We start from the raw sequence: 25,223 nt of genomic DNA on the forward strand, positions 1-25,223 counted from the left end.
AACAAACCTGGAAGCTGATTGGTTTCTAAGCAGAGCTGCTCCAGAGTGTGCACTCTAGAGGTTTAGTAAATCAACCCCTTTTCTCTCCTAGATTTCCCCTCTCTTTCTGGTAGCGGTGGCTACCAGGACAAAAACGTAAAGATGGTTATCTCCAGCAGGGACACAGATAGCAATTAAAACCTAGTAGAGCTTCTAAACTTTCCCTGCTCCATCTAAGAGGTTTCGGGAATTCTGCATCAATTCAAATCTGCTAAAATCTTTTGTGTTGACCCTTCTTCTGATGAATTGATGCAAAAGTTAACATATATAATGATCAAATGTTATGATAAAAATTCCAAGTGTCTGCTAGAATGCTTATATAATGCCATTTTAAAAAAAAAATTTGTTTATTACCAGGGACCTGAATTCCAGGAACGTTTTATGAGGGCCATGCACTGCATGCTTAAAATAACAGCAAGAGATATAGCAACAGCTTTTGACCTTTCCAAGTACAGTACTGCATGTGATTTAGGAGGTATGTTTTATGTTCTGTCTCTGTACCATTCCGGTTTTTCATGTAGCAGGCTATATATAATATACATGATTGCAGTCATGCTTTTATTAAACCTGTTGGTGCTAAAAAATGTAACTGTTAACTGTAAAGAAGGCAAAATATTGGGTCACTTTTTCTCATCTGCTTGAGAATTGGCTTTTTTATTTCTTTCTTTATTTTTTAGATATACATTTAGGAGATTAACTTGCTTTAAAGAGATTAACTGCTTTATAAATATGTCCTAATAGGTTGACCAACCAGCTGAAAATATAAAGATTCCTCTAGTGGCTAATCTACACATCCCTGTAATAAATACCATAACAAAAAATGTGGAAGATCGGACATGTAGAAATGCAAAAATAACATAAAATATGCCTTTGAATTGGATTTTTACATTTGCAATCAAATTTGAGACAACCACACTATGTTGTATGTATGTATTGTATGTATGTATGTGTGTGTGTGTGTGTGTGTGTGTGTGTGTGTGTGTATGTATATACAGTGGGGACGAAAAGTATTCAGACCCCCTTAAATTTTTAACTCTTTGTTATATTGCAGCCATTTGCTAAAATCATTTAAGTTCATTTTTTTTTCCTCATTAATGTACACACAGCACCCCATATTGACAGAAAAACACAGAATTATTGACATTTTTGCAGATTTATTAAAAAAGAAAAACTGAAATATCACATGGTCCTAAGTATTCAGACCCTTTGCTCAGTATTTAGTAGAGTAGTTGTACAAGTTTACTTCAACTTTAATTGCTCTTTTCTGAAAACTCTAAAACTGAAGTGGGCAGATCTAAATTATCGTTTGCAAACTATATTTGAATATCATCTGTTCTAACAAGTGGATAAAGGACTTTGTATCTGGGTTTCTTCATTGCATGTTAATGGAGGGAAAACTCAGAGTGTTTCACTTTTTAGCCGGCCATACATGGATCGAAATTTGGCCAGGCACTGGCCAACAGTCAAACCATTAATGGGCAGGCTGATTGTATCCAAGTTGATCCATTGATCGACTTGGGTACAACCAGCCTGTTGGATTTTTTACATGTGATTACTGCCGGTGGCTATATTCGCTAGCAGTAATCATTGTGTACTGTTGGCTGGGAAGGCTCCCTGCACCCGCAAAACACAATAGCGCTGTGTGAGGCATTCCCCAACAAAACTGACTGTGTTGATGGGGGAATCAAGCAATTTTCTTTCCTTCCACACGTGATGAAAAAAAAAAAAAAAAAATCTATATGCTTCTTTTGTCCATGAGGACAGATTGCGTCTCCTCTCATTTCAAATTGTGTAGAGTAGCCTTAGGCCTGCACCAAAATCTAGAAAGGCGAAAAAAAATAAAAATGTAATATATATATACACAATGGGGACGGAAAGTATTCATACCCCCTTTTTTCACCCTTTGTTATATTGCAGCCATTTGCTAAAATCATTTAAGTTAATTTTTTTCCTCATTAATGTACACACAGCACCCCATATTGACAGAAAAACACAGAATTATTGACATTTTTGCAGATTTATTAAAAAAGAAAAACTGAAATATCAAATCTGTGCCTTGCCACAGTTCTGTCTCTGAGCTCTTCAGGCAGTTCCTTTGACCTCATGATTCTCATTTGCTCTGACATGCACTGTGAGCTGTAAGGTCTTATATAGATAGGTGTGTGGCTTTCCTAATCAAGTCCAATCAGTATAATCAAACACAGCTGGACTCAAATGAAGGTGTAGAACCATCTAAAAAATAATCAGAAGAAATTGACAGCACCTGAGTTAAATATATGAGTGTCACAGCAAAGGGTCTGAATACTTAGGACCATGTGATATTTCAGTTTTTCTTTTTTAATAAATCTGCAAAAATGTCAATAATTCAGTGTTTTTCTGTCAATATGGGGTGCTGTGTGTACATTAATGAGGAAAAAAATTAACTTAAATGATTTTAGCAAATGGCTGCAATATAACAAAGAGTGAAAAATTTAAGGGGGTATGAATACTTTCCGTCCCCCATTGTGTATATATATTACATTTTTATTTTTTTTTCGCCTTTCTAGATTTTGGTGCAGGCCTAAGGCTACTCTGCACAATTTGAAATGAGAGGAGACGCAATCTGTCCTCATGGACAAAAGAAGCATATAGATTTTTTTTTTTTTTTTTTCATCACGTGTGGAAGGAAAGAAAATTGCTTGATTCCCCCATCAACACAGTCAGTTTTGTTGGGGAATGCCTCACACAGCGCTATTGTGTTTTGCGGGTGCAGGGAGCCTTCCCAGCCAACAGTACACAATGATTACTGCTAGCGAATATAGCCACCGGCAGTAATCACATGTAAAAAATCCAACAGGCTGGTTGTACCCAAGTCGATCAATGGATCAACTTGGATACAATCAGCCTGCCCATTAATGGATTGACTGTTGGCCAGTGCCTGGCCAAATTTCGATCCCTGTATGGCCGGCTAAAAAGTGAAACACTCTGAGTTTTCCCTCCATTAACATGCAATGAAAAAACCCAGATACAAAGTCCTTTATCCACTTGTTAGAACAGATGATATTCAAATATAGTTTGCAAACGATAATTTAGATCTGCCCACTTCAGTTTTAGAGTTTTCAGAAAAGAGCAATTAAAGTGGAAGTAAACTTGTATTTTAATCAAATGACTGACTGGCAGGGTATTTATGACAGAAGAGACCCTATTGGTCTCTTCTGCCATAAATGCATCCTTCTGCCTGTCAGCTGTCATGCTCACTGAGATGCGAAGCTCAGCGAACATTTACGGCCCGAATCCGTGCTGCAGTGATGTGACTCCTGTGGGCCCATGCACCCATCGTCATGGTGGGAGTGGCATCATCACAGCCTGGCCTATCAATTGACCGAAGACCGGGCGACAGTGGAAGCGACACTGGCCCTCCGGAACGGTCCCAGCGCTGCACTGGAGGACACCATTTGACAGGTAAGTCTGCCATAATGTACTAATATGCTGTGCATACTAGTACATTAGGGCATAACCCACCGGGGGGGCCTTAAAAAAAAATTAAAATTATAGCGGACTTTACATCCGTTTTACTATCTACGCAGCAATTTATTTATTTTTTTAAAGCATAACGATGGTCAAAATGTAAAATCATATATTTATTTCCACATTGCTTTTCAATTATGTGTAGCCTACTCCCATTATTCTGAGCAATCTTGATGTTTGTAAGATCCCCACACATTTACTTCCTTGAACTCTGTAGTCACTATGCCCTGCGAGTAGGCACAGCTGTGTAACGCATTTTACAGAGTCTGCCTTCTGACCTACAGAGGTGCTGAGAGGAGATTCAGGAGGCGGAGTCAGTACAGGAATTTCTGGTTGCAGCCAGCAAGGTACCATAGGATATGTAGTCTTTAGAAATGGAAAAGAGTAGAAAATGTAAAGAGTAGAGGAGAAGCTGCAAAGCATTGAAAGAATCCAGGAAGTTGTGAAAAGTGAGGGCCAACAGAAAGACCGCACTCACAACATGATAGATTTTTTCAAGTAAGCTTATATTGGTTTGTCAACCGTAACCATTTTTTGTATTGTTGCATTTTTGATTTTATAAAATGAATGTGTATACCGTGACTATAGACTATACTGCTTTAAAACTATACTAAACCCACCTATTCTTTTCAGCCATGGGAAGCTGCCATCTTAGCCTCTGTTTGATGAGCAACTGCACATGTGATCAGTTATGACACCAGCCATTTGATGGTTTGACAGTTTGGTTGAGAGCACAACTAATGTGACAGTTAGCATTCCCAGCATTCCAGGAATGTAGCTGTTTTTTGAAACTGTTCAATCTATGGGATTAGTTCCGCTTTAAGTTATGCTATGTGAATGAGAACATGTAACAAGTATAACGTAGATATTATCCCAGTTTGCCTGCAAAAAAGAATAAGGTAAACCCTGCAATAATAGTATATAGTTTATAGTACTGGCCTTGTGTTTTCAGCTCTAAAGTTTAAGGTTTTTTTTGTTTTGTTTTGTTTTTTTTAAATGCTGATTTTAGATTGTACCCTCTGTATGAGCTAAGCAGGTCAGCCGTAATGTTAAAACCTTAGTTTAGTTTAAAAAAAAAAATCAGCACAAGGCACTGTACTTACCATCAGTGTGATGTGTCCCTTGTGCTGTTGTCTGCTGGTTTGGGTGAAGTCTTCCTCCTCCTGTCAACCCCTACCAGAAGATTATGGCGACAGTGAATCTGTCACTTTAGGAAAATGAATAATGCTGCTTACAGATATAACGTGCACCCTGAGTTGCACACACCTACAGCAATACTAATTGCTTCTTGCATGCCGAATGCTGGGATGTTCTGAGCAGGTAGTGTCAGAGCTCTTCCCATTATCTTTCTATTGGTGCATTGCTATAATGGGCTGGCTCACTGGCCAACAGGAATGTGTGGGAGGGCAAGGCTAGCTCCATAAAAAAATTGTGTGCAGGAGGTTTGCTGGTTCAGAATGGCCAAGACTTGTGAGAGTGAAACGCTTTATACTTATTTGTTTTTGTGGCTCTTTAAACACTGCTATTTTTGTGTATGACATTTGTAATAAGGCTAGCTTTTGAAAGAGTCGGTGCCACTTACTGTGATCTACTGAAGCGCTGAATAAAAGTTGAGTTGTGCATGCCTAAGGGCATCTGATATACATCTGCCATGTCTTTGCCATACAAGTAGTATGGATTCACATTGACGTCTACAAAAGGTACAAATGGATCTCGGAGGGATTTTTTTTTAAATAATTTTTTTTTAATAGACTGCCAGTGCGGGGCAGTGCAGGTATTCACTGACACTGTACCTTTCTTTTCAGTGCAGAACACAACTCACAGATGGTTCCCATCTGTATGTGGTGGTACGAGAAGGCCAGTCAGAATTAACTACACCATGATGCACCGCAGTTTTGGCATTGCGGTAATGCCCAACAAAACCTGTGTATCCTAAATGTACAGTACAGGATACAGGCTATTCATAGGCCCCGGGTTATAGGTTACTACATTTAGGTGATTGGACACTGACAAAAGCTTTGCTGTGCAAGCCCCCTGTGCATACTCCTATAACTCTACACCGCTCCGTGAGTCCTATTTACTAGTGTGTTTAGGTGATGGACCTCTTCTCCCCTTTGAAAAAGTCTTCTATGCTTCACCTGGTTTCTTTATTTTGCCCTTATTTTGGGTTCTTCAATCAATTCTTCACTGGTTTCTTTTATAACACTAGAAGCAGTGCATCTGGATTGGTGTAACCTCGGTAATACCTTGAAAACTGTAACCAGACCCCACACTGTGGGAACAGCCTACAATGTGCTTCGGGGACTGGATCCTACTCGGGCACTCACCTTGGCACTGGGTGCAACAGTTGTGGTTAGCCGCAGGATGCTATACAGGGCCAAGGCTGTGTTTTCCAGATATGCAGCATTGGAATGTGAATCCTATTTTAAACTTTCTTGAATATGTTATGGAAATAATTGGACTTCGCAACCTATGTTTTGTTGTTAATTACTGTTTAGGTTTATTAAGAAAATGATAGTGTCTGGCAATAAACCGTATGTGCTTAATTGCAGTTGTGTATTGTTCTTTTATAAAGGTTGCACTGGTGCCCTTGCTCATGAACTGACTTCGACGTACCCAGAGATGAAAGTCAAAGTTTTAGACCTTCCTGAAGTTATTAAAAATGTTACTCAATTCCAGCCTGAAAAATTGGACTCCAGTCGTATAATATTCATCTCAGGTAATTTTTTTTTTTTTGAAGATATCACTACAGGTCATGTAGTAAATATGTCCAACTTATTTTTTTGTTTTCATCCACAATGGTTGTGTTGAGGACTGAAAGCAAGAGCATTTGATATTGCTGGCTTACGGTGTTTCACGAATACCCATAATTGGAAATGTTTCTCCTATGGAATGGTATTTTTTTAAATGTAGTATTGTAGCCTGCAGCAGACCATATCTTGCAGAACTTGATTATTCCTTCTTGGTCCCTCAACTCCCTTTTATCTGCATACTGTTCATAGGGACACAGATAAAACCAAAAAAAACATATTTAGTGGAATAGGTATAGATCAGAACGTATGACAGTGTTTTAAATTTCTGCCTGTGTCTTCTTGTTCCAGTGACAACCAAATTCTCCAGTTTTTGTCAGGGTGTCACAAGGACGGGAAGTGAGGTTAACTTTTGAAAGTAGGCTCATGGACTGAAATCAAAACCTGCCAGAATTAAAAAAAAAAAAAAAAAAACTCTTTTGAAATAAAAAAAAAAAAATGGTTGACGTTTTTATGATTTAACCAACATTAGAAAAAATGGCCTCCAAACATTCATTGAAAATTTCACAATGGTATTTGATGTTTTTATCTAAAAAATGCTATCGATGACTGATTAGCTATTTTTTCTTTAACATTTTATAAGGTGATCTTTCTGCTTTGTTACTGTGCAGTCTGCTATCTCAATCAACACCATTTAATGCACTCATGTAGGATCTCTAAAGCAAAAGGGAGGGAAGACTGATTTTTTTTTTTCCAAATGTTCTAAAGGCTTAACAAAGTCTCCTCGATGTTTATATAACGCTACAGGTTCTCAAGTACTTAAAAAGGAGTTCCCATTTAAAAAAAAAAAAAAAAAAAATTAAAAGTCAGCAGCTACAAATACTGCAGCTGTTGACTTTTAATTGGACACTTACCTGTCCCAGGGTCCAGCGATGCGGGGGATCGAAGCCCCGCTCGTCTCCCCCTCCGTTCGGCGGCGCCAGCATTGCAACTGTGGGCACCGGGCTGTGGCTTTACAGCCGGGCACCCACTGCGCATGCGTGAGCGACGCCGCGCGCCGTGATTGGCCGCTCAGTCATCTGGGACCTGTAATGGGTCCCAGATGATTGACATGAGGAAGGGAGCAGAGCTGAGCCCTTCCTGTGCCAAGGGGAAGTGATGTCACCAGCCCAGACACTGAAAGAGGCAGACTACGAGGGACCCCCTAGCAACAGCCATTTAGAGGTGAGTAAAGAAAAAAGAAATTTCCAAATGTTTTTTTTTTATTTTTTTTTTAGGCACATTCATTTTTTTTTTTTTGGGTGGAACACCACTTTAAAGTGGATTTTGCACCAAAAATGCAAAGTCCTATTTTTTTTTTTTTTTATTTCACAGCACCTTCAAAGCCAAAGAAAAAAACACTAGAAGAAAATGGGAAAAAAACTATATGGGGAGTTAGTTAATTGCTAGTTACTCACAGCGACTAGGCAAAGATGTTGTCACTGTCTCCTTATTGGCGATATACCAAGAATTGCAGAGTACCCAAAATCTCAAAAGAACATACTACTGCACTGTGTTGGTGTATCTTCTTGTGAGATTTGGGGGACTCAGCAATGCCTGGGAATTTGCTGAAAAGGATGGTGATGTCACCTCTTGCAGTTTGGTAGCCAGGGCAAGAGAAGTACACTACTGTGCAAAAGTTTTAGGCAGGCATGGAAAAAATGCTGGAAATTAGGAATGCTTTCAGAAATAGAAGTGTTAATAGTTTATTTTTTTATCAATTAACAAAATGGAAAGTAAATGAACAGAAGAAAAATCCAAATCAAACCAATATTTGGTGTGCGCCAACAGCATCAATTCTTCTAGGTACGCTTGCACACAGTTTTTAAAGGAACTTGACAGGTAGGTTGTTCCAAACATCCTGGAAAACTAACCACAGATCTTCTGTGGATGTAGGCTGCCTCAAATACTTCTGTCTTCATGTAATCCCAGACAGAAAGCCTTGATGTAGAGATCAGGGCTCTGTGGGGGCCAAACCATCACTTCCAGGACTGCTTGTTCTTCTTTACACTAAAGTAGTATGGCATGATGTATAACTATCTGCCTATATTTCTCCGTATTGAGGACACCATTGATCCTAACCAAATCTCCAACTCCATTTGTAGAAATGCAGCCCCAAACTTGCAAGAAACCTCTATCATGCTTCTCTGTTGCCTGTAGACACTCATTATTGTACCACTTCCCAGCCCTTCAGCAAACAAACTGCCTCCTGGTACAGCCAGATATTTTAAATTTTACCTCATCAGTCTAGAGCACCTGCTGACATTTGTTTGCACACCACTCCTATGTTTCCATGCATAGTTGAGTCACTTAGCCTTGTTTCCACATCAGAGGTATGGCTTTTGGCCGAAATTCTTCCATGAAGACCACTTCTGGCCAGACTTCTCCGGAAAGACAAAAAAAAACACCAAAGCATTCTTGAGAGAAGCGTTTTAGCAGAAAAACACCTGATCGCAAATAAACGCTAGATGTGTATACTGTTTGAGTGTTCTTGCATTCCCAACAGGCAGAATAAATTGATATTTCTGGTCAGTAGAGCGCATTTACACACAACTGCGCATAAACGTGTTCAATAAATGGCTTTTTGCTTCCCGCCGCTTACCGGAGCCTTTCGGTAGCGGCGGAGGTGATCGCGTCTGTCTCCTTGCTGTGCCTGGAGATGAGTGAGGCTAAGATGGCGCCCACTCGTCTCCATGACACTGCAGGGCGGAAGCGACGTCAAAACGTCACTTCCGCCCAAATGTCTTAAAGGCACATTTTTTTTCAATGTCATTTTTTTTAAATGACTTTTTTTTTTTTTCTTATTGCATTTTAGTGTAAATATGAGATCTCGGGTCTTTTTGACCCCAGATCTCATATTTAAGAGGTCCTGTCATGCTTTTTCTTTTACAAGGGATGTTTACATTCCTTATAATAGGAATAAAAGTGACACTTTTTTTTTTTTTAAAACGTCGCCTATGGAGATTTTTGAGGGTAAAAGTTTGACGCCATTCCACGAGCGGGCGCAATTTTGAAGCGTGACATGTTGGGTATCAATTTACTCGGTGTAACATTATCTTTCACAATATAAAAAAAATTGGGCTAACTTTACTGGTGTCTTATTTTTTTATTCAAAAAAGTGAATTTTTTCCAAAAAAAGCACGCATGTAAGACCGCTGCGGTAATATGGTGTGAAAAAAGTATTGCAATGACCGCCATTTTATTCTCTAGGGTGTTAGAAAAAACAATATATAATGTTTGGGGGTTCTATAGTTTCCTAGCAAAAAAACCTGTTTTAAACATGTAAACACCTAAATTTCAAAACGAGGCTGGTCCTTAAGTGGTTAATTGAACAAGCTGAAGTTAAAAGCTGATTGGTTACTATGCACAGCTGTACCAGATTCTGTGTGCACCAGTTTTAGTAAATCCCCTCTCTGGGTGCATGAGGTCATACTCTTGCAAATTTAGCAAAAAATGTGATCTTATAAAAACCTGAGTAGTACGAAAATTGATGAACAGTAATGCCATGTGTCTCAGCTCTTTGTGAAGTCCAGTGTCATCTTGGATCCAGTGCCACGTCGTTATTTGATCTTGTATATTTACACAGTACAGTGATACCTTGGTTTGTGAGTAACGCGGTATACGAGCGTTTCACAAGAAGAGCTATATTTTTTTTAAAATCCTGACTTGCTGTCTCGCAAGACAAGCAGGACTCAAGCCGCTGGTGTATGTATTACCGTATGTGGCCAGAGGTCCAGGGGCACTGGAGAACTCAGACACTCCAAGACACTCCCAGCTGGGTGAGGTGGGTGTAGCGTGCATTGGAGCGCCCGAAAGTGTCAACAGTTCCCGAGTGTCTCAGAGCGTCACCAGCGCCCTGCATCTCTGGCCACATACAGTACTGCATACACCAGCAGTGGTTGTTAAACGAATCATCTGAGTTTCCATTACTACTTATGGGAAAATTTTCCTTGATATACAAGTGCTTTGGATTAGATGCATGCTTTAGGAACAAATTATGCTCATAATCCAAGCTATTACTGTATTGTATTACTGTAAAACCAAGTGATTTTTGGATGGCCATTCTTGTGATATCCACACTTCTCTTATTCAGAAAGGTAAATCTTCTACTTCCTGGTTTAAAGCTGCTTTCTGGGTCAGTTCCTTGTACCCAAGACACAGGTGATCATTTCCTATCCACTGGGCTTGCAGGAAGCAGAGATGTGAGCTTGTTAACTGTGTTTCACCTGTCTGTATGTGAAATCTTAAAATTGTGTGCAACAAGACTGGCTGACCAGAATCTTAAATCCTTTGGTAGGTAAAACGGTACACATAAAAAATTGGTGTTCAAGTACCGCGCAACAAGACTTGAAAATCCACCACTGCGCTCCGCTGTAAAACCAAAAATGAACTAAAGCTGCCAACTTATATAAAATGGTATGTAAATGATATTTCAAATAGAAATAGTGGCGCTATAAATCACATCAATACAATGATACCAAAAAATGTAGAAATAAAAAAGGATAAAAATAAAATTAAAGAAGAAAGTTGATGAAATGAATCACCCACTAGTGCTAGTAAACTCAAACAATGCATAAATATAGTGTTCGTGATAGTTAATACAGTTCCCCCTCCAATGATGAACGGGAAATCATTAAACTAATAAACATAAATAAATAAGAAAATGAACAGGTGATAAAACAATGTTGAATAATAATATTGATGATGATGACAACAGTCCGTGCAAACTTATATGGAAATATGGTGAAAAAAGTCCATGCAAAGTACTGTGTGTCAAAAGAGTGAATAAAGAAATCTTCCAATACAATAAAACTGTCTTCCACCACACCGACTGTGATTGTGATCCACTCTTATGGAGCCGCACTCACCAAAAAATATTGCCTTGCACTGTGATACCGTAGAAAAGATTTAATTAAAATACACACACAAGGTCTTCAATCATTGTACTCACACTCTTCTAATAATTTAGGGTGTACAGAAAAGCTCCATGTAACAAGCTGTGGCAGTGTACTATGGTCACGACGGACCTGGGATGCAGTATTTAAACTTCACCCTTCCCTTCATTGGATCCTAAGCAGCGCGAGGTGATCTTAGTCGACCGGTACACAGCGTAACACGTCACATGTCACAAGCAGATGATAGGTTGCCGTACAGCCACGACCCTTAATAAAATCTTTTCTACGGTATCACACTATTGGAAGCATTGTCTCTTTTCATGTGGATACATCTCCTCACGATGAGTATTGCTGTAAATTGAAGAACTTCACTCGCCTTGATCACAGTTCCTCTTATCTTGATTAGCCTCGGGGGGGCTGTGTTACTGCCTATATGCTGAGCATGAGAGTGCAAGGCAATATTTTTTGGTGAGTGCGGCTCCATAAGAGTGGATCACAATCAGTCGGTGTGGTGGAAGACAGTTTTATTGTATTGGAAGATTTCTTTATTCACTCTTTTGACACGCAGTACTTTGCATGAACTTTTTTCATCATATTTCCATATAAGTTTGCACGGACTTGTCATCATCATCAATATTATTATTCAACATTGTTTTATCACCTATTCACTTTCTTATTTATTTATGTTTATTAGTTTAATGATTTCCCGTTCATCATTGGAGGGGGAACTGTATTAGAACTATCACAGACACTATATTTATGCATTGTTTGAGTTTATTAGCACTAGTGGGTGATTCATTTCATCCACTTTCTTCTTTAATTTTATTTTTATCCTTTTTTTTTATACATTTTTTGGTATCATTGTATTGATGTGATTTATAGCACCACTATTTCTATTTAAAATATCATTTACAAAACTGTACACATACTTCAACTGTACATTTAGCTGCTAGCCTAGAGTTTTGCTTTTAAATATTTTATAACTGAAAACATAAGGGCATTTCCTACTTTCCCTACCTATCTTTGTAGCAAACATTGTGTCCAGCATTGCCGATGTGCTGTAAGAACTTACAAAACATGTCAGGGAGTTTAAGAGAAAATAGCCAAACACCATATTGCACGTGCGTTGTGTATTCCAAATAATAATGAGAACTGTCTGTTACTTGGAAAAGGGAAGTTGAGTAACTCGTCTATACTTTGCAAACATTCTGATAAAAAAGTGGACATTCTTAAGAGACTTGTGATGTCTCTAAGCTAATGACTATAACTAATATCTGTGGATCAGTTACCGTAAATTTTGTATCTGCTGTATGGGATGTTTTCTACCATAGCTGGTTAATCCATATCCTCAAAATGACTTCTGTTTCTGGGATCTACTCTAAATATACTGTATGTCTGTTCAAGTATAGCGTACTAATTATAACCATCCTTTAATCTGTGTTGTATTTTCACAGAAGTACTGTGTGTAAGAGTTGGAGAGTGGAATTACTGTATATTAATTTTAATTGAAATCACCTAAAGGAAAGTTGTCAAATGGTACTCCTGGTGCAAGAAGACTCAAATTGAAGTTTCCATTCTGTGACTTTCTATGCATATGCTATGAAAGTGACTGATACAGCTTTACTGCAAGTTGTATCACTTGTCAGTGAAAGTTTGTGAAATACAGCTTCCATCTAAGGCTTCTCGGGCCTTTTTCTTTCTGACAAGTTCCTTTTAAGTCTTATATTCTAGGGAACTACAATTATTATTGTCTAAAGCTAAAATTTGGGTACAAACAGCTTCCCAGCACTTAGCAAAATTAGGTACAAAATACATTTTGGCTAGAGGTAAACTTTAATCCTGCATTGTGGCTTAGAACCCAGCACTACAGGTGTTGAGTGCAGCATGAGTTGGGATCAGAGTAACTCCAAAAATTCACATGAAATTCTGTTTGTGTGCTGACACTAAAGTGAACCTATGTTTAGACTGTGCACACTAAAGTATTTACAGTTTGAACAACCAGTAAAAGCACTTTAAGTAATTTTTCACCTCTGCAGCTATATACGTTGCGGCGAAATTTATTTTCAAAAGTTCACAATAGAGGCAAAGCAATGCAAGTCCCCATTCATGCTATGTAGTGGGTTGTGCTTTTATGCATAGGTCAGTCCATTAATTTCAATGGGCTGCCCTACACGTCACAAATGTGGCACAGATGTTCAAGTATCTTTTTGAGTTTTGCATGTTTGCTTGCCATGTTTGGGTACCATTAAAGCAGAAGTATAGCTGAAGCTGTTTTGGCTATTCTTCTATAGATCACAGGAGTGCAGTTTGATCTGCACTCCTGCAACCCATTTTCAGCTGACCGCAGGCTAAAACCCTCTGTTGGCTGTTGTCACAGAGCCAGCCCAGGCTCTGAAAAAATCCCAACCATAGGGTTGGGATTTTTTCAGAGCCTGGACCAGCACCTGGAACCCTGGACCGGCACCTGGCTCAACCACTCAGCAATCCACCAAGAGCCTGAGTCAGCCCCTCTCGTCCCACCACAGCCTAGCGCTCCAGAGAGCACTAGAGTGGAGAGCAGAGAGCCACTGACTGACAGTCATGGCTCTCTGCTCAGTCGCTCAGTTTTCACTGTAGAGACAGAGGTGACAGATGCAGCATCAGATCAATGCTGCATTCACCTAGGTGAGTATAATGTATGTTTGTTTTAAAAAAATCCATAATTCTTTTAGCATTGAATGGCACCACAAGCATGAAATTCGTTTTTTGCATGTTTTGTGAATGCACACAAAATCAAACGCATTCACACACTACTGTATTGTTAATGCAGACTAAGGGCCCTTTATCTTGGGCTGACAGATCGGGTCCGCCTGTCAGTTGTTCAAGTGGACCCGATCCACCAATCCTGCCTCCTCTATGCAGCGGCAGATCCGTTGACACCCTCTGACATCTAATCTGATCCTGTCTGCTAAAAACAGACAGATGGGGATCCATTCTCCAACCGTCTGGCGGATTGGATTTGATCGCAGCCGGGTGTAAGCGGACTACCTTCTGTTTACATCTGACCGCCCATAGAGGACAGCAAGCTGTGTCTGAGTCCACTGTGCATAAGCGGAGCAGACATGGACCAGCCATCTACCTGCTCATCGAGGATCAGTGGACAGATTCCCTGCTGAGCAGGCGGACTCCAATGGAGCCTGCCCTATGTGGAATGGGTCTATGTGCGTGGATTTTGTCAGGCTGCCAACCCTCTAATGTAAACAACCAGCAGGTTTGTTCTAAGTTGTAAGAAACTGACTAAAATCCATCTTTAGAGTTTTTGCTGTGATATTTGAGGAGCTAAAGAGTTAGTTTGCCATCTCACAAAAAAAAATAAAATATTTGCTAGCTCACAACACCCTCCTACCCCTCCAGTTCTCAGTGCACGTACCTTATGTGATCTCCATCTTCTGCCACCCTCTCCAGCTGGTATAATGATACAGCACTTTAAAACATCACTACACCATCCTGGACGCTCAACCAGTGACGAGTGCTCATTGATCAACGCTGTCCACATGACTACAGTGACCAGTGAGAATTCTTTTGAGTCTCCTTTCTTCCAGGATGACGTCCCAGAACAAAAAAGACGTTCTTGTTGATTAGCCTGATTATGTGGTCAGTGCTGACTGACTGAGCAATCGTGATTCTGAGCAATATGCTGGAGGCTGTACAACAGCATATTGCTTTTTAGCGCAGTTTTAAAGTTCCACACCATTTTACCGGCTGGAGAGGATATCGGAAAATGGAGTTCACATAAGGTACCAGTATTGTGGGGAGGGTGTACCAGTATCGTGGGGAGGGTGTTGTCAATTAGTTCACCTTTTCATTTTTTGCAAAAAGATGAGTTATCCTTTAAGAAAAAAATATGTCACATTACAAGCAGCTAGGGCAATGTGTGTAAGGCCTTGTTTTAAAGCTCTTTTACTGCTTTCCAAGAATGTGTAAATAGTTAATTTCCATAGTCTGGGTGCAAGTGCACCACTGGGTGACCCTCCCCAACTCTCCATGACACCTGGCTAAATTTTTTTGTTGGCTTCTAGTATTCATGTTCATGTTATGCCTATGTCTTTTGCTCATAGGTAACTTTCTAGATGATGCTCTTCCAAAGGCCGATCTGTACATCTTTTCAAGAGTCTTGCATCATCTACCTGAAGACAAATTACACCATCTTTTGAGGAAGGTGTCAGAAGCTTGTAGCCCAGGTAAAATTTAAATACCTAGGAAAATATTTTATTTTTTAAACCATTTTGTGGTATATTCATGTTTCTCTTTTTATTTTTTTCTCTTTAGGAAACGGTGCTCTGCTTATTGCCGAAATTGTTGTGGATGAAGAAAAGAGGGAGCCCAGAGCACTATTACAGTCTTTGAGTATGAGTGAAGGAAAGCAGAGAAGTGGCACAGAATACAAGGAACTTCTAGAAAGTCATGGGTTTAATAGTGTACATGTTAAGAACACTGGCAACTTCTTAGATGCAATTCTGGCTGTAAAAAGATAGGTTTTAAGAAGGTTATACTAAACATGACTACACTTATATGTTACTTGAGCCCAACTGCCTCCCATTTTCTCAGTAGAGGATGGAAGCTATGGCCGATCCTTGGATGAGGTCATCTGATGCTGGCTATGGGGGGTGGGGGGGCAATTGGGCTTATGCATAATGATCCTTTTAAAGAGACCCTGTTACCTTTCTGTTTAGGGCAGAGTGACAGTACCTCCTTATAGCCAATCCCTCCCACAGTAAGGTAAGCTTATCAATCTATATTCCTTTGCCACATCTCCGGTGCAGGAGTTCACCCTGTATAAGCTCTTGCGTCAGTGCTTTCCCAGGTGGATGACATAACTGCCCCACCCACGTGATAGTGTTTGTGCCTAGCATTTGGCTTCTCAGGCTGAAGCACAGCCAAATGGGAGATCACATGTTCCCCCTGTACCGGAACGCACTATTAGACCAACAGAGCAGGTAGGCAGCAAAGTAGTGTAGGGAAGGAAGTGGTGGGCCACTGGGATGTTTCTTTGCTCTGAACTGGTGAAGTATCAGTGTCTCTTTAATTAACAACTTTTTTTATTGTTTTTTTTATAAAAAAAAATAAATAAATCATTGGATGCAAATATCTTCAGAACACATAAAGTATAATAGTTTTATCATAATTCTTTGTCAACTCAAGTTAAGAGTTAAGGTAATTAATAAAAGTGTTGGTAGAAAGCATACTCATCTGTTTACTCTTCTGTTGATTTATGGACTGTAAAACATCTAGATAAGTAGTACCAGAATCCCACTAGCAATCTGTGGGGTTCTGCAGCAAGGTGTCTAAATGTTGCAGTTCTACCTTATCGCTTTTAGATGAAATTACACTGGGATTTACATTTTACATCGGTCTAGCTTGAAAAAGTGCTTTAGGAACTACTTTACCCTAAATAAGGAAGTATCCAGAGAAAAAGATGGATGTCTTGCACTCGCCATTGGTTATGATTCTTTATTAGATCTACTAAATACACCAGATATAAAAATAATTCACAATTGGTCAGTTTCACACACTTGTCGTACATTTTTAAAGCAGTAGAATGCCTGTCCATTTGGGACATCTGACTTTGAAGAGTATTTAGGCCCAAGAACAAAAATGTAATATTTTAGTTTACCAGTCTTTATGGGGGGGGATCTCGGCACAGAAAAGTGTTTACATAGGGCCGCATATATATATATACGACCTCTCAGCGTTAAAGCCCACCTGCCGAGAGGCCGCATATATACCATTGATGGGGGAAGGTTAATAAGCATTAGGCAACATTGCAAAGTTTCACTGTGAGATGCTAATAGCTTCAGAGTAGTGTTAATAGTTAAATTTGTTTATGCCTAAAAAACTACTTTGCTGGACCTAGACTGACTTCTTTCCATTGTTTACATTCTATTTATCATAGAGCTTTGCTCTGTGGGAGTGTTGTCTAAGAAGGAAGAGTGGTTTCATTAGACATTTGGCTCACATGGAAATGCGACCAGATAATCTGTAATTTTATAGAAGTTATTTGGACATTTTATTATTTGTAGTTACACACATTAGGGTTGATTTATTAAAGGCAAATCCACTTTGCACTACAAATGCACTCGGAATTGCAGTCGCTGTAGATCTGAAATGAGGGGAAGGTCTGCTGATTTTATCATCCAATCATGTACAAGCAAAAATGCTGTTTTTTATTTTCCTTGCATGTCCCCCAGAGATCTACAGCGACTGCACTACCAAGTGCGCTTGGAAGTGCACAGTGGATTTGCCTTTAGTAAATAACCCCCCATTGTGTTGTAACCCTTATACAGTGTTTGTATTTATTGTATGTAACAGTTAGGCCTCATGTACACTGCTGCTGGTAAACGGACGTTTAGGAGAAGTTGGGCATTTTTTTCAACTGCTTCTGAATTCTCCTCTGTTATCTTATCTGTACATGTACACAGGGTCGTTTTATAGTCATTTCTAGGCAGTTGAGTTTAGGGGCTTTATTTGTAATGCAAAAAAATGGGTTCAGAAACTGAGTTTAGAGGCATTTCAAGCGCCAAACGCTTCTAAATGCGGTAACTCGCGTTTAGCCGCATTTCATTTACAGGCTTCTAAACGCAAACGTGGCAAAATGGACTTTTAAGCGTGGGTTACTTCCTGTCAAGTTAAATCGTTCAGGAGAGGATGTAAAAACGTCCCGTGTACATGTATGAAGTCTTAAGTGTTTGAGACTTTAGATTCTATTTTTACTTTTTCTGCTATTATGGTATGTTTATACAAGCCTCATATGTTGGCTGTTTCTTGGATAAACATACTAAAATAGATTTCTGGGCATTTAGTACCAATTGCTGCTTTCTTTGGACATGATTGGCAGAGGCCAAATGTGTTTTTTTAATCTATTTCCAAAACTCTGTACTATAAAGCTCAACTTAAGGCAAAAGCCTACATACACAGATGTAATACATATAAGGTCTGCCAAAGGATTTATATTTCTGTCCATTCCTAAAATTTGCACAGCACAGTCCAAGTTTGACAGGGCAGGGGACTCGAGTTTTCTGCACTGCAGTTCATTAATCATTAAAAGTCTCCTCCCTCCTCCCACCCTGTCACTGGAGAGTGAAAGGAGAAGTAGCAGATAAGCTTCTCAATATTTTTTACTTTCTGCTATAAAACACATCCAGTAAAAAATCAAATTTCTTCATAAATTTAGACCAATATATATTCTGCTACATGTTTTTGGTAAACCAAAAAAATCCCAATACAGGTATGTTAATTGGTTTACGCAAATGTTGTTTTTTTTTATACTCGTAATGAGGGCAATCAGCAACTTATAGCAGGCCTGTGTTATTGCGGCGGACAATCTGACACATTTTGCGGGAACCATTGACACTAATACAGTGATCAGTGCTAACAATATGTCACTGTCACTCTACTAAAGACACTGGCTGGGAAGGGTTTAATATCTAGGGTGATTAATGGGTTAACTGTGTGCCTAGCCTGTGTTTTTGTGTACACAGAGTACTGTTTTACTAAAGGAAGAGATTGATTCTAGTCCCTGCTTTGCAGGAACACAAGATCCACCCCCTCCCCCTGTCAACTGAGATATGCCTTGTTTACATATTTCAGGTCTCTGTGTATTGCCGACATAGAGAGCCTGGCACACGCAGATTGGCTTCTGCTGTAAATGATCACAGCAGAAGCGGCCCATCGGGGGTGCGCACACGCCCACTGCAATCAAAAGTCTAGAATCACACATATATATATATATATATATATATATATATATATATATATATATATATATATATATAAAACCCCTGTTAGACTTACCGGTAATGGTATTTCCAGGAACCTTCCAGGACAGCTACTTGAGAGATGATTGGCTCTGCCCTCTACAGGAAATCAGATACAATTTAAAAGGCCCCTCCCTCTCCTCTGACCCTCAGTTGTTTAGAAGATCTCCACCAAAAGTGCACTCGGCAGAGGAAAAAAACAGAAACCATAAAACACACCACCACCAGGTAAACATGGTCGACCAGTGAAAAAATAGAATAGGGTGGGAATATAGACGCTGTCCTGGAAGGTTCCTGGAAATACCGTTGCCGGTAAGTCTAACGGGGGTTTTCCCCCCTCACCTTCCAGGACAGCTACTTGAGAGGATAAGCAAGATTCTATACCTTAGGGAGGGACGACAGCCTGAAGCACTTTCCTACCAAAGGAAAGATCCTGGCTGGAAAGCATCTGAACTCTATAATGCTTGACAAATGCATGAGAGGAGGACCAGACGGCAGCTTTAGAGATTTCTTCCCATGAAGCCCCCGCTCTTTCTGCCCATGATGTGGCAATGGATCTCGTTGAATGGGCCCTAATTCCAGCAGGAGGGGTGCGACCTGACGCTTTATATGCCTCACAGATAGCTCCCCTAATCCACGTAGCAATAGAACTTTTAGATGCTTTGGACCCTTTCTTGGGGCCACTGAACAAAACCAACAGTTGTGAGGAACTCCTAAAACCACTGGTCTTTTCTAGATAAAGCAGAAGACATCTCCTTACGTCTAAAAGACCAAACCTTTCCTCTTCTGCATTTTTGGGAGAGGTGCAGAAACTAGGAAGGCCTATCTCCTGGGACCTATGAAAGTTGGAAGAAACCTTGGGTAAATAGAAAGGATCAGGTCTAATCACTACCATGTCCTCTAGAATCCTCAGGAAGGGATCTTTACAGGAAAGAGACTCGAGACCAGAAATCCTTCTCCCTGACGTAATAGCCAAGGATAACTTCAAAGAAATAATTTTCAGGGAAGCCTCATGCAAAGGCTCAAAAGGAGCCCTTGTTAGTGCATTTAATACCAACGACAGATCCCAGGGAGGAACATGTTTGATAACCCTGGGAGCATGTCTAGATCTGGCTGAAAGGAACCTCTTGACTAGGGGATCTTCTGCTAATCTTCTCTCTGTAAACAAAGATAGGGCAGCAATCTGAACCCTAAGGGTGCTGACAGAGAGCCCCTTTTCCACTCCCCCCTGCAAAAAATCCAATATGCAGGGAGTGGAAAAAGAATCTAAACCAGCTTTCCTTTGCCAGGAAATAAAAGTTTTCCAAACTTTCCCATAGATTCTTCTCTTGACCAACTTACGGCTGTCCAGGATAGTTTGAATAACCCTCTCTGAACACCCCTTTAACTGTAGGATGCGCTGCTCAGCCTCCAGGCCGTCAAATGGAAGGTCTGAGGGTTTGGGTGTAACACCGATCCCTGATGGAGCAGATCCTTCCAAACTGGTAGGGGCCAGGGAGGATACACAGATAGGGCCTTCAGAGAGGAGAACCAACTCCTCCTGGGCCACCAGGTGGTAATCAGAACAACCTCTGCCCGGTCCTGAATAATTTTCCAAACCACTAGGGGTAAGAGGGGAAAAGGAGGGAAGGCATAAGAGTGAAGTCCCACGGGAAGGACAGAGCATCCTTCCCCAAGGACTATGTCTCTCTCTCCAGAGAGAATGCCGGCAGTTTCCTGTTGAGACTGGAGGCAAAAAGATCCACTGTGGGGAGACCCCATCTTAGCACCACCTCCTGGAATGTGCCTTGATGTAGTTCACAACCGTTGGAACTGATGGTCACCCTGCTCAAATAGTCCTCCAGCACATTTTCTGACCCCTTGATGTGGACTGACCTTACTGAAGTGACATAGATCTCCGCCCAGGACAGAATTTGCTGTGTTAATGACAGAAGTGATTCTGAGCGAGTGCCCCCTTGCTTGTTCAGGTACGCCACTGTTGTGGCATTGTCTGAAAAAATTAATAGGTCTTTTGAATAGACCCTCTCTTAAGAGATATAAGTGCTTTCCTCACAGCCAGAAGTTCTCTGAAATTTCCTCTGGCAACCAGGCTCCCTGTGCTTGCCAGTCCTGTGAGGGAGCACCCCAACCACACAGACTGGCGTCTGTGGTAATTTTGACGGGGAATGTTGTGTCCAATCCTTCCCGCCCTGCAGATGTTCTCGCTGCTCCCACCAGGCGAGATCGAGAAAATTCCCTTCTGGTAGTTTTACAGGAATCCTTCCTGTGATCCCAATGGAGTAAAAGAAAAGCCTGAAGGGGTCTGGAGTGCAATTGGGCCCAAGGCACCCCTGGAATGGCCGCAGTCATCAGACCCTGCAACTGCATGATCCGCCGAAGGGAGGTCTGAGGGAGCAGCTTGAAGGCCTGCACAGAGAGAAGAATTTTCAAAATCTTCTCTTCAGGAAGAAAAATCTTTAGGGCAACAGAGTCTGTTAGATAACCCAGGAAAAGTATGCTCTGTGAGGGTACAAGGCAAGACTTCTGCTGGTTGACCTTCCACCCTAATTTTTGAAAGGTCCGCAAAACCAACTGCAGGTCTTGAACAAGGGACTCCTTGTCCCGAGCAATAATCAAAAAATCTTCTAGATATGGGACGATCAATACACTTTGAATCTGAAAAAAAGCCATGACTTCAGCCATGATTTTTGTAAAAATCTTCGGTGCTGCCGAGAGACTAAAAGGAAGGGCATTGAACTGCCAGTGAGATGGCTCGTTTCCCACGAGAACTGCAAACCTTCGGTGGCTCTGGCAGATTGGTACATGAAGATAAGCGTCCCGAAGGTCCAGGGTCACCATGAAGACCTTTAGCAATAACAGATTACTTACCAAATAAATGTTTTCCATTCGGAAACGTCTGTAAACTATGTATTTGTTCAGGACGCTTAAATTTATGATCATACGAAAGCCGCCAGAAGCTTTCTTGACCAGAAAGACGTGAGAATAAAATCCCCGGAACTTCTGAATTTCTGGGACAGGAGAAATAACTCCCTCTGTTTCCCATACAGAAATCAAATGTATCATGGCTTGCCGTCTCTCTTGGTCTCTTGGTAGGTGGGTAAGAAAAAACGTCTGGGGAGGAAGATTTTTGAATTCCAACCTGTAACCCTTTTCCAATGTTCGAAGGATAAAGGAATTGTTGGAAATCTCTGCTCATTCCTTGATGAAATGGCACAATCTTCCCCCTACCCCTAACCTGGCGTCACTGGGTATTTCTGGAAAGGGCTGAAGGAGCAAAGGAAGCCCCCCCTTTTTGTTTGTCTTTGTTAAAGGGCCATTTAGTTTTAGTCTGTTGGCTTTAAAATTAGCCTTGTTTTGGAAGCCACGAAAAGGCTTCTTATTCTGGGGCTTATTCCTTTGGGAAGAAGGGAATCGTTTACTCTTCTCAGAGGAACGAGCTAAGACCTCTTCTAAGGAGGAACCGAACAAGAGTTTGCCTTCGAAGGGAATGTCACAGAGCTTATTCTTGGATGTAAGGTCACCTTCCCAAGTTTTAAGCCAGATAGCTCGCCAAGCTGAATTAATGAGAGCAGAAGCTCTGGCTGCGGATTTCACTGAATCTGCTGCTGCATCAGCTAAGAAGGCGACTGACTTGGCAATGAGTGGGAGGGACTCCCTAATCTCTTCTTTGAGGGTGTCAGATGCAAGAAGATCATCCAGACGCTGAACCCATACATCTAAATTTCTAGCCACACAGGTGGATGCTACCGCCGGGCCTAAAGAAAAAGCTGAAGCATCCCAGGCCTTACGTAGCAATGAGTCGGCCTTTCTATCCATTTGATCTTTAAGGACCCCAGAATCTTCAAAAGAAAGATCTGATCTTTTGGACACCTGCGACATAGGGGCATATAATCAATCTAGGACACTTAAAGAAACCTCCTCAAATTCAGACTGAAAAGAAAATCTTCTTTTGTGTTCCCTGGATTGGAACAACCTTTTTTCAGGTTCTCTCCATTCAGACAGAATCATGTCTCTAAGTGACTGATGTACCAGAAAAGTTTTTGATTTCCGTCCCTGTAGGCCCCTATACATTTTATTCTGTACAGATTGTGCTTGTTGTGGCATCTCAATCTGCTCTAAAGTATATATTGCTTTTAGTAGTTCATCAATATCCTCAACTGGAAAAAGATACTTAGATGAGCTACCTGCATCCTCCTCTGATGCAGACTTTTCATCAGATGAAGAAACTGGATTCTCACCTTCTTCCAGATCAGAGGTATCGCTTGAACTAATAGTCTCAGATACTAACAAGGGAAGGGACCTGGCAGAGGTTGAAGGGTCATGAGCTATGGGTCTAGATGAGGAAGAGCCTAGACTAGTAACCCTGTCATTAAGTGACCGAAAGGAGTCTACTACCTCCTTCATAGAAGTCATTAACTCTTTAAAAGAGGAAGACTCTGAACTAGCTCTGGGTGGAATACAATCCTCACAAAATAGTTTCTTATAACTATCAGAAAGCCTGGCCCTACAGTTCCCACATTTCTTCTTCACTGGTTTGGCCTAGAAAAAAGCAGAAACAAGGACCATAAATAAAAAGGTTCCATACAAAAAAGGTCCCTTGTTGTAGAGCTATCCACAGACAAGGGCTTACCTTGGGGGCAGTATGGGACCCGGATGCTGCCGCTGGTTCAATACGAGCTGTCCTCAAGCTCCATGCAGCAAGCGGAGATCGGCCGTAGAGAAGACTGCTGCTGTACTGAAAAACTGCACTCAGATTGGCGTTTTTAGCAGACTATTCCCCTGCAGCATGTCCTCAGTGTCTCCACGACATGCTTCTTTACAAAAAAATCGGTGTCTGGAAGTGCGTCATGTGACTTCCGGTTCCGGCGCCATCTTGCCACGTCACCGGAAGTCCTCCTGACGCCATCTTGGTACACCAAAATGAAGCATTTAGGAGGACACAGTTCCACACAGCAAAGCTGGGGGAAAAAATGGAAAGGAGTTGCCACTACTCACATCACCAGTTAGGCAAGTAACCCTTAGAAATAGGGAACCCTTCTGGTACAGACTATCGTCCAGGACTTCGGCCACAACTAGTCCTGGATGAAACCAGAGAAGGGGGGTTCGCCAACCACAGTTACCAGACCTTATGAAAACAAAAAACGTGTTGGTGCTCCTGGAGGGTCTGGGAACACAAAACTGAGGGTCAGAGGAAAGGGAGGGGCCTTTTAAATTGTATCTGATTTGTGTTTCCTGTAGAGGGCGGATCCAATCATCTCTCAAGTAGCTGTCCTGGAAGGTGAGGGGGGATATATATCTATATAGATATATATCTCTATATCTCTCTCTCTCTCTCTCTCTCTCTCTCTCTCTCTCTCTCTCTCTCTCTCTCTCTCTCTCTCTCTCTCTCTCTCTCTCTCTCTCTCTCTCTCTCTCTCTCTCTCTCTCTCTCTCTCTCTCTCTCTCTCTCTCTCTCTCTCTCTCTCTCTCTCTCTCTCTCTCTCTCTCTATATATATATATATATATATATATATATATATATATATGAACATCAGGTGGGTTACCCTCTTATCTTGAAGTCCTTGTTCAATCAAAGCACCGTCAAGGTGGACTCCCAAAACTCCACCATAAATGATAGAAAAAACACATGGAACGATGCTTGATGCCAAAAAGTGTCCTTTTACTGAAAAGTTAATCCATTAATTGTTTCAAAATACAAGCAAGCCACTGTACAGTTCCGAGCACAACTCGCTTTTCGTCAGGCTTTTCAGGCTGTGTGTGAAAGGCTAAACCACACTGTGTTCCTTTATCCACACCCAGTCTGATACACACCTGTGTCACATAATTAATTATCCTATACAAAACACCTAAAACCATTCCAAATTTAACCCTATTAAATAAACTTACTACCCTAAAACCATCCTAAATTCCCCAATAGGGGATAATCTACAAGATAGGTTCATCATATTACATCTCAAATATCCTCATCATATCACTTATGAACCAATTATATTATCTCATTTAATTATCTCGGTGTTTTGTAAATATTTCTCATGAATATACATATATTGCTATTTCTATACATGTCTCAAGTTTCTTCATGGATTCCAGTTGATATTCTGCTATCTAGTATTTCCAACGGGAGCCTTTTGTGATCAATCTAAAGAAAATATAACATATTCAAAAATAGTCATACCTCTAATCAATCTTATACTATAAA

General features: G+C 40.7%; 1 protein-coding gene across 3 annotated transcripts in view; it reads left to right on the top strand.

The window, feature by feature from the left end:
- Positions 1-16,454, top strand: part of ASMTL (acetylserotonin O-methyltransferase like) — a 107,900-nt gene extending 91,446 nt beyond the window's left edge. For all 3 annotated transcript variants that reach the window (XM_073616415.1, XM_073616417.1, XM_073616416.1), the window contains 4 exons: positions 397-514; positions 6,122-6,265; positions 15,328-15,450; positions 15,539-16,454. In XM_073616415.1, the coding sequence (XP_073472516.1) occupies positions 397-514; positions 6,122-6,265; positions 15,328-15,450; positions 15,539-15,744 (591 nt within the window). In that variant the 3' untranslated portion in view covers positions 15,745-16,454. The remainder of the gene's footprint in view (positions 1-396; positions 515-6,121; positions 6,266-15,327; positions 15,451-15,538) is intronic.
- Positions 16,455-25,223: the final 8,769 nt, after the last annotated feature.

Source organism: Aquarana catesbeiana, linkage group LG02 (assembly GCF_042186555.1).
Source record: "Aquarana catesbeiana isolate 2022-GZ linkage group LG02, ASM4218655v1, whole genome shotgun sequence".
Taxonomy (NCBI): domain Eukaryota; kingdom Metazoa; phylum Chordata; class Amphibia; order Anura; family Ranidae; genus Aquarana; species Aquarana catesbeiana.